This window comes from Pipistrellus kuhlii, unplaced genomic scaffold, assembly GCF_014108245.1.
Source record: "Pipistrellus kuhlii isolate mPipKuh1 unplaced genomic scaffold, mPipKuh1.p scaffold_m20_p_10, whole genome shotgun sequence".
In the NCBI taxonomy this organism is placed as follows: domain Eukaryota; kingdom Metazoa; phylum Chordata; class Mammalia; order Chiroptera; family Vespertilionidae; genus Pipistrellus; species Pipistrellus kuhlii.
The window spans coordinates 45,765,215-45,774,904 of record NW_023425405.1 but is presented as its reverse complement, the minus strand read 5'-3'; the positions used below and the strand labels follow the sequence as shown (position 1 = coordinate 45,774,904).

The 9,690-nt window shown below is 32.4% G+C and overlaps 1 protein-coding gene across 2 annotated transcripts in view; it reads right to left on the bottom strand.

Annotated features, from left to right (window-relative positions):
• Positions 1-757: 757 nt before the first annotated feature.
• Positions 758-9,690, bottom strand: part of HGF (hepatocyte growth factor) — a 60,179-nt gene continuing 51,246 nt past the window's right edge. For both annotated transcript variants that reach the window (XM_036429585.2, XM_036429582.2), the window contains exons 14-18: positions 8,434-8,508; positions 7,421-7,567; positions 6,974-7,080; positions 6,707-6,852; positions 758-3,242 (exon numbers count right to left, since the gene is read on the bottom strand). In XM_036429585.2, coding sequence (XP_036285478.1) covers positions 3,066-3,242; positions 6,707-6,852; positions 6,974-7,080; positions 7,421-7,567; positions 8,434-8,508 — 652 coding nt within the window. In that variant the 3' untranslated portion in view covers positions 758-3,065. The remainder of the gene's footprint in view (positions 3,243-6,706; positions 6,853-6,973; positions 7,081-7,420; positions 7,568-8,433; positions 8,509-9,690) is intronic.

Sequence of the window (9,690 nt, the reverse complement as noted above, 5' to 3'; positions counted from 1 at the left end):
TGCTATACCACTGAATAGGCAGCTTATCAATTTCCTATTTACACACAACATAAACAGTCATAACATCCACAGTATTCCATTTTCAGTTTCTAAAAGACAGAAACTTTTGTGCAAATGGAAGTTATCTACTTAAAATTACACTGTCAAGATTATATAAGGCCCAGAGTTTTAATGGATAGAATAGTTTCTTTTATTGTATTAGTAAATTCAGACCTTAGTTGAACTTTAAAAAATAACCTGTTTTGGAGCTTTGTTGTGAAACGTAATTTGTTCACACTATGTCTTTTTACTCAAGTTATTTTTTATCAAATGAGTTTGTCTATAAATATGAGATATAATTATTTGAAAGTAGTCAATTTTGAACCTTAGTAAATCACCACTTTAATTTTTTTTTTAGTATTAGCGTTTATTAAAATTATTTACACCATGATCCCTACATTGCAAAACCAGTATTTCTTTATTTTTTTTATTTTTTTTTAAATATATATTTTATTCATTTTGTACAGAGAGGAAGGGAGAGAGAGAGTTAGAAACATCGATGAGAGAGAGTCATCGATCAGCTGCCTCTTGCACACCCCCTACTGGGGATATGCCCGCAACCAAGGTACATGCCCTTGACCGGAATCGAACCCGGGACCCTTCAGCCCCCAAGCCGACGCTCTATCCATTAAGCCAAACAGGTCTCGGCAAAACCAGTATTTCTTTAAAAACATGTTTTGAAGCAACAAGAAAATTTTTAACTTCTTGACAGTGTTTCTTTTCTTCAAGAGAATGTTGTGGCTCTAACATCCACTTTGTATAATCAGTACCATTGGTACCAACAAGAAATATTCACAGGAATAAGTGAAATACAATTTTGCTATCACACACCATTATTGTTATTTTTCTTGCTTTCCAGTGTTTCACATTTCCCACAGTTTGAAACACTGAGATAGCAAGCAAGAGCCTGTTGACACTAGAGATTGCTTCAATAGAAACCATTTTACTGAGGACCTGCCCACAGCACATAGGTAAAAGTCATTACATAGTTTACAATAAAATTAAAGAAGCATACAAAAGGATCATCATCCCTTCTGCACAGCAGAGGCATTATGACACACATTTTAATTTTACATTACTATTCCTGGTAGACATCAGAAAATGTCCATAATTATAACAATATATGACCATTATTCAAACAGCCAAAACAAAAATAGCAATGAAAACTTTTCATTTGGAAGATATTGATAGTTTGGTCCGTGACTCACAATGAAATGTATTTTGGGATAAATTGGATTTTTCATGTTTGTAGTTTATTAAGAAAAGAATGCCCAGGTAATAGTTTCCTTCACTAGATAAAATATATATGATTATACCCTGTTCTACCACCTAAAATAGCACAGATTTTGTTCATCTTGCTTTTATTGTCAATTCCTCCCATTTCCCTCTATTACAAAGAAAACTTCCCAAGGGGAGAATTTCTTTGTGCCCCATGTCTGATGGATTATTGGTGGTGCTGTTTTTACCCTTTAATAAAATCCTTGGCCTTATTAAACATCATTCAAGAGAAACTTGTTGGAGAAGTGTGGACGCTGGATTTGAATCATTCAAATCATTATTTTTAAAGATCTTCTATAAGGAAAAATTTTGTGAAAATTCAGAACCTATCCTATTACTCTTTTTCTTATTTATTGACAATAAATGATATTCAGCTCATCACAACAAATACAGTAATATGATAATTCAGTTATTATCATACAGAATATAAAATTTGAATGACTATTCCCCATGGTGTTAGGAAATATCTATGTAAGATGAAGTTAAGATCAAATAAAGCTATCTTGATAAAATAGCCCATTTAGCAGATTCAATTTTTAAAAAAATTGAATACAAAGAGTTTGGACAAGTCATTTTTTTCCTTTCATTTTACATTCTTCCTTTACTTGAGTAAAGTTTTATTAGGCTAAAAACTTCTAGGTAGAAAAAAAAAGGATTTCGATTTTTTTCTTCAATATATACTTTAATGAATAATTTGAAAAGGGGTTATTTGCAAATCTTTGGAGACATGAAAAATTTCCCCTGAAATAATGTTTAAAAATACGTTTAAACTTCAATTGCATATTCATCTAAGATTTTAAAAAATACTATAGGAAAATAAATCTAAAAATATCTTACATAAAAAAGTGGCCCCAAATTTGGAAGAAAGGAATGGCACTAATACACCTATCACTCTCTTCCCTTTAAGAATTAGAAACTACATAAAATAACGAGGATGATTACTATATGTAGCCACCTAGATTAGGTGTTATTTAACTTTGTGATTCACGAACACACCCGCAATGCCAACCCTCGAGGTCATCTGCAGATTGCATATCAGGATGAGCTTGTCATTTCTATTTTGCACTTTTTCTTAATATTTCTACTGGTCTTTATGTTTGTTTGTTTGTTTGTTTGTTTGTTTTTCTTAAGGAAAAACTATAAGTACTCTTTCAGAATATTAAAGGGTTACACTAGATAACACCACAATTTGAAACTCTAGTGCACCCAGGGTTGTCTATATGAGTACAAGTTCTTATGAAAAGTATGTTTACTAGTATTACAGGATACACAGTAAGGAGGAACAAATGAAATATAATGTATGGCATATGAAAGATAATATAACATATTCAGTTACAATTTTTAAAAAACAAGATATAAATTATTTTGTGAGGTTAAAATAATTTTAACTTATGGTGCATTCATTCTTAAGAAACTAACCTTGGAAAGCAGTGTAGAGAGATTAATTGATTTTCCCGTTAAGTCTTTTATCATCCAGCAATGATACCTTTGCATTTTTTTTAATCCATTCAAGTATCTTCAGGAGATATGTTACTGCACTTGCATGTACCTTAGTTCACTTCAACATTTACAAAATAACACTCACAAACAAAACAACAGAAAACACTCATAAATAGTATTGAGTATCTAACAAACATGACACTCAAGTGTCTTAGGATTGTTTTAAGTGACATTTTAATTCCATGTTCTCTGAATCCTCATGTAAAGGGGAGTTGTATTGATGGAAACTTCAGGCACAGTTATATTAGCTATGACGGTGGTACCTTATATGTTAATATAACTTTATGTATCCATTTGGCATAATAGGCTACTCGGACAAAAATGCCAGGACGATTGGCAATGGCACATCCTCGACCAGGAACAATGACACCAAGCACCATTCTCATTTTATGTTGTTCACACACAAGCGGGCCACCATAATCCCCCTAGGAAGAAGACATGTGACAATAGCAACAACGAAGTATTATTTTAGAAATAAAAATGATTCCTTAACATTTTCTATATAGATTTGTATCTCAAAGGCACATATATACAAAAAAGAGAATAACTGTAATTTAAATAAAATGTATGTACTAAACCATTGATTATATTTCTATTGAGCTAACTAAGTAAGACTGAAATAAGTACAAAAGTTGCAAGTGTCCTATAATGTGTAGTATTCATTTGAGAATGATATATTTTTTTATCTTTGAAAGTGGATTTTGCCTCTTTTGAATTCATACTAACACATAGCCACTGGTAGCTATTTGAGAAGGTATATTTTATATTTACTTTTACTTTCTGCTGATATTTAAAATATGTTCAATACAGAATATTTGAGAAATGTAGATAAATGCAAGTACCAAAAAACCCACCTGTACTTATACCTGTTTAATGATTAAATTGCATTAAGTTTTATTTCTAAAGCTTTTTTTTCTTTCTTTCTTCCAATCCTGTCTCTAAAATGATATTAACAAGTGAAACAAAAACATGTAATTGAAAAAAATAATTTTATTTACTGTTTAGATATTGCTTTTCCGGGCATAAAAAAGGAATGTTTTTGTACTTACTATTGGCATTAGTAGTTATACATAATTATGTTTATATTTTATACCCCTCCTTGTGGAAGGCAGCCTGTGATTTTATGGCATTTTTGTATGGGAACCCTTTTAAATCATCAAATATAGATATGTGATAGATAGATGAATAGATTTTTTTGTATATATTTTTATGGTCACATATATGGGGTAGAGCAAAAGTAGGCTTACGGCCGGGACCGGTTTAGCTCGATGGATAGAGCATCAGCTTGGGGACTGAGGGGACCCGGGTTCGATTCCGGTCAAGGGCATGTACCTTGGTTGCGGGCATATCCCCAGTAGGGGGTGTGCAAGAGGCAACTGATCGATGACTCTCTCTCATCGATGTTTCTAACTCTCTATCTCTCTCCCTTCCTCTCTGTACAAAATCAATAAAATATATTAAAAAAAAAGTAGGCTTACGGTTGTTTGTATGGAAAATAATACAATAATGAATATATAAGAATACAAGAATAAACACTGTATTTTGCATACTCATAACTGTAAACCTACTTTTGCCCCCACCCTATATTTACACATATTGTTGTATATAATCATTATAAATGTTCTTCATCACCTTCATGAACTATGTAGCTTCCTACAGTTGTGATAAATGACTTTTTGGCATCCTGGTATGAAGAAGAGTATTTGAAAATATCTTAATTCTCTCACAACAGTGACGTGATGAGATAGAACTAAACTGCTACACTTAGTTCTGTGATACAGATGGAAATAAGAGAGCTATCAGCATTCTATGATGGGGAAAATCAAAGTAAGGGTGAAGTAGAATATAAAACAGTAAAAATATAGTCTATTCTATGAGACTTCATATAAATCATGCCACATGAGTTAATACATTTGATTTTAAAATAAAATCACCAGTAAACTACGTTATCGTCAAAGCAATTTACATCGGGTAACTGTTACTAAATGTGATGCTACAAACATTTGGGAGACTTCTTTTTAAGTGTTTAGATTTCAGTGGTTTCAGTGATTTATTGCCCTGTTTTAAAAAATATTCTAGAGGACAAATCTATTTTTGAGAAGTTGTAAAATCAACTTGAAGTCAAATCTTGTCCCTATAATAAAAATAACAAGTATGTGATAATGTGATGAAAACTCCAATGCTAAAGTTAGGAATCTAAGAATGTATAGATGATAAACCTGATTACAGGTTATTCCTGAAGAACAGTTGCCAAAGCATTTTTAGTAATGGCAGTAGGGCTGGGATAAAAAAAAAATAGCTTCTTAAATGATAGCAAAGATTGGGTCTAGCTCAAACTTCATGCTCACAGGGCTCTTGTGGGGAGGAGGGGAGAAGAAAAGAGGGAAGGAAGGGAGAGAGGGAGTGAGGGAGGATTCCTTTCTCCTTGTTCTTTTCATTTGTTATAATGAACACAGTAATACTGACTTACTGGAAAACAGGGAATTTAAAAGTGGTTATAAATACATAATCTGTTTCTAATGATATCATTTTAAGCAATTTTAAAATATCCTTAACTAAGTAAATGCTTTCTTCTCAGGAATAAGTCTCAGAGCAATGTATTTAACACATGCAATTCTATACATATTAATGCTCCATACTTAGGCCATTTCCTACAGGTCAAAAGACATTTCACTAATACTGAACTCATTCTATGCTTTGCTACACATAATATTCTACAATCCCACAGCTCCCAGGCTTGAGAAGTGTGTCTCTTACATTCAAAAATACATCTAAAGTAACAGTTTAACAGCTTGTCTATGTAACACAGGGATAGGAACACTGCCAAGTTAAAAGAACAGTTGCCTAACAAATTATAATGTCCAAGCTCTTACAGTCATAGACTTTGACCTTTTGGTTTTTAAAATAGAATTTGTTACACACACACACACACACACACACACACACAGAGAGAGACTTAATGGAAAACAGATTTAAAAGTTAAAAACTAAGGTATTTCTTTTAAAAAATTTATGTTTTTTGTTGATTTCAGAGAGAGGGGCAGGGAGAGACAAAAACATAAAGGATGAGAGAAAATCATTGATCAGCTGCTTCCTGCAAGCCCCCTACTAGGGAGTGAGGCTGCAAACCCGGGCATGTGCCTTGATTGGGAATTGAACTGTGACCGCCTGGTGGACTCTCAACCACTGAGCCACACTGGTTGGGTTAGACAGATATTTTTTTTTTCTTTTTCTTTTTTAATATATTTTATTGATTTTTTACAGAGAGGAGGAGAGAGGGATAGAGAGCTAGAAACGTCGATGAGAGAGAAACATCGACCAGCTGCCTCTTGCACACCCCCAAACGGGGATGTGCCCGCAACCAATGTACATGCCCTTGACCGGAATTGAACCTGGGACCTTTCAGTCTGCAGTCCGATGCTCTACCACTGAGCCAAACTGGTTTCGGCGACAGATATTTCTTAATAAAATTATTAATATAGTCCATTTAGGGAGAATTTGGGAAGATTAGATAAATTTAGAAAAACATTAGAACAATTAAAGCTATTATATCAAACTCCTATTGTATGTTTTTCATTAGAACAGCTTCTTTTAGAGTTCTGGCTCTGTCAGTTTATTGGGGCTTTTTGTTTGGGGTTTGGGTTTTTGTGTGTGCTTGTTGTTTTTAGAGACAAATGCCATCATAGTTTACTGCTAATGAAACATGGATTGTATCACTGTTTAGTTCAAATAAAAAGTACAAAGATAATACCGGGTTATCTTTCCCAATTCCTCTCTCTTGGAACATGTTGGTGTACAATGATTTTTGTTTGAAAAATATAGACAAAAAATAAACATGAGAAACTATGCTACTAATCACTTTTGCCTTATTTAAAAAGCTCCCTTTTTACCTCGCATGGTCCCGCGGCAATATTTTCAGCTCCAGCACATATTTCAGATTCATTCAGAGTCACCTTCCCTTGATGGTACTGGCTGCACTTCTCATTCCCCATAATAAAGAGATGTGCTACTCGTAATAGACCATCAAAGTTGATCGCTAGAGTGGTGGGGAAAAAAATGTACAGATAATGAGCACAAAGTAAGGTGAGAAAAATAAGAAACAAATAAAATTTTTTAAATAAAATAAATATGGTATTGCCTTATGAAAAATAACTTACATCCAGTGTAGCCCCAGCCGTAAACACTGCAAGTGGTTTTTTCAGGAATTATGCATCCATAATTAGGTAAATCAATTGTACTAACAAAATTATCCAGGACAGCAGGTCTGAAAAGACAAAATATAATGGTAGCATTCTTGACTGGATTCAGTACAAATTAACAGATTGAAATGTAGTTTTAATATTTAATATGATATTTAGAGAGAATAAAAAGTCATGTTTCTTAACAAAGAAAAGAGAAAAAGGGAATGTTTAATATATAATTTAGAAATCTGTAGTAGATGGTAGGTAAATTAGTTATACACACACATATATGTTCATATATAGTACATGACTTACATTTTTTATAACAAATCTACATAAGAGCGGACGAATAGCCACATAGTGGAAAGAGCTTTAACAATTTCAGTCTAGGTTAAAAATGCAAATCCTCCTGTAGAAACTAACCTAGCAAGCTTTAGTAATACCAGATCTGATCCTTCCGGCCCGTATACCACCTGGGAAACATTGAGGACCTGTTTGCGCTTCTCATCTCCTCTCCCATGGACATCGTGAATTCCAAGCCAAACTTCATAGTCTTTCAAGTCTCTGTTTCTAAGTAAAAAAAACAAGAAAGGGTAAAATATAATTTTAAATTGTGTAAGATTATTCATATATATTATTTTAGCTTATAAGTGCAGAAAAAATCACCTAAATGTAAAATCTCACTCAAAATAAAATAAAGAGCAACATATTTATTATGCAAAGTTCTGATGGTTAAAAGTATGTATAAAAAATAGCTTATAAACTGATGAACATCAAAATGGCCGTTTCAAAAATTTTAATTATGTTTTGCTAGAGAGAAAATTTTTTTTCAGGCAATTTTACTACAAAGTTTCCTTTTACTTCAGCTGTGTGTATGTTTGGTTTCTTACTGGGGGTTGAAAATTTATATTAACAAAATCGGAGTGACCTTGATGAGAATTAGGAAGTTAGCTTACAAATGCTGTCTCCTGTCTTTTCCTTAGACTAAGTTTCAATGGAAATTAGCCCCAGGACGATTTGGAGGCTCTCTCTCCACAAGAAAGCAGAAATGAGGATTGGGAGAAAGTTTTTGATAATTCACTAAATTTAATAATAAGAAGAAACAAAAACAGAAAAAGAATTTCTATCTAGAAATATAAAATGCAATATGTTGTAATTAAATTATTTGCATAATTCTAGCAGTTTCCCACTCAAATAAGAGTAATGCCAATTGTGGGCAAAGGTAAATAAAAGCAGTACCCAGTAAGTAAATATAATTAAGTCAAAGAAAGTTTTGCTAGCTAAATCTTAAAAAATAAAAAATAAAAACTAGTGTCCTCACCCCATGCTGGTAAATCTCTGTTAAATAAATACGCATACTAAGCCTAAAAGCTAAGTGGAAGCCATGAATTTTTTTAACTGCTCAAAACAAATAATTGGTTTCAGAAACACTTTACCGAGAAGGGAAACACTGCCTTGCGGTAAGAATCCAACTTTCCTTTATCAATGATCCTCCGCAGATATGTTTATTTCTGCAAGAAAGAGGAAAGAGAAACAAGTAACATCTGTGCAAGGTTGGCTGCCAATTAACTCAAAATCTACGGCTATATTTGTTAAAAATAAATGCATTTGAGAGAAAAATGTAGAAATTAACCCAACTAGAATCAAATGAGTAATCCTTTTATCAGAAAGAGATGTTTGGTAACTGCAGTGTTAGCATTTTTTTTTTCATAATGTGATTACAATTTTATGAAATCAACTCTATTTTTGTATTTGGAACCCTGTCACTACATACCAAGATCCATTCCTTATGAGAGAAAGTATGTGCTACACATATAGGATAATTACAAAAACATGAACCATAAAAACAACATAATTTCTTCAGTGTTTAATTATGAAAAATGCAAATTTAAGTTTTTATTTAAACTAAAAGACATGTGGTGGCAGCAATATGTAAAATTTGGACACTATTTCCTTCATTCATTACCATTATTTAGCTCTGATATATTAACTTAAAATACAACCAAGTTTGAATACATTTGTTTGTTCAGTTTAAGACCAGCAACATATCATTAAAACAAGTTTGCAAGACATATCATCTGGAAAATTTTAAGATATTTGTGGAGAATAACAAATACTAGTACATTTATTTTGGTGATATCCAAAATCTGTAAGTCCATTGGTTTTGGCAGAGAAATTTTTAAAAAGTACAACTTTTCACAACTTACATTTCCAAAGTGTACAGATGTTCAGTGCTTGTGAGAATTATAGCAAAAGATTCCCAGATTAAGACCATAGTTATTTATGGCCTGTACCACACAGGAGGATAAGAGTATATATCTGTTTTAATTTCTGTTCCTCTTAGTATGTGTTTTGGAAGAATAACTAAACAGCTGTTGTTTCTACTAGAGAACTTGGATTTAAAAGAAAAATATTTTCCCCTAAAAGTTTATAGTAATCTGATCTAATGAAAGACAGTTTTCTCTACTTCTCCACAGAAACTTCCAAAGGAGTATCCTTATATATTGTATTGGTAATAATAAATTCATATGTACATATCTCTTTTTATGGAGTTATGAGATTTGCAAAGAATAGCTAATTATTTTAGAGATGTAGATTTTTGAAAGATTTTCTATAATAAATAGAATGAAACAGTCTCCATAAGTTTTGGAGCCTTCATTAAATCTTCATCTACAATTAGCTTTAAAATTCTG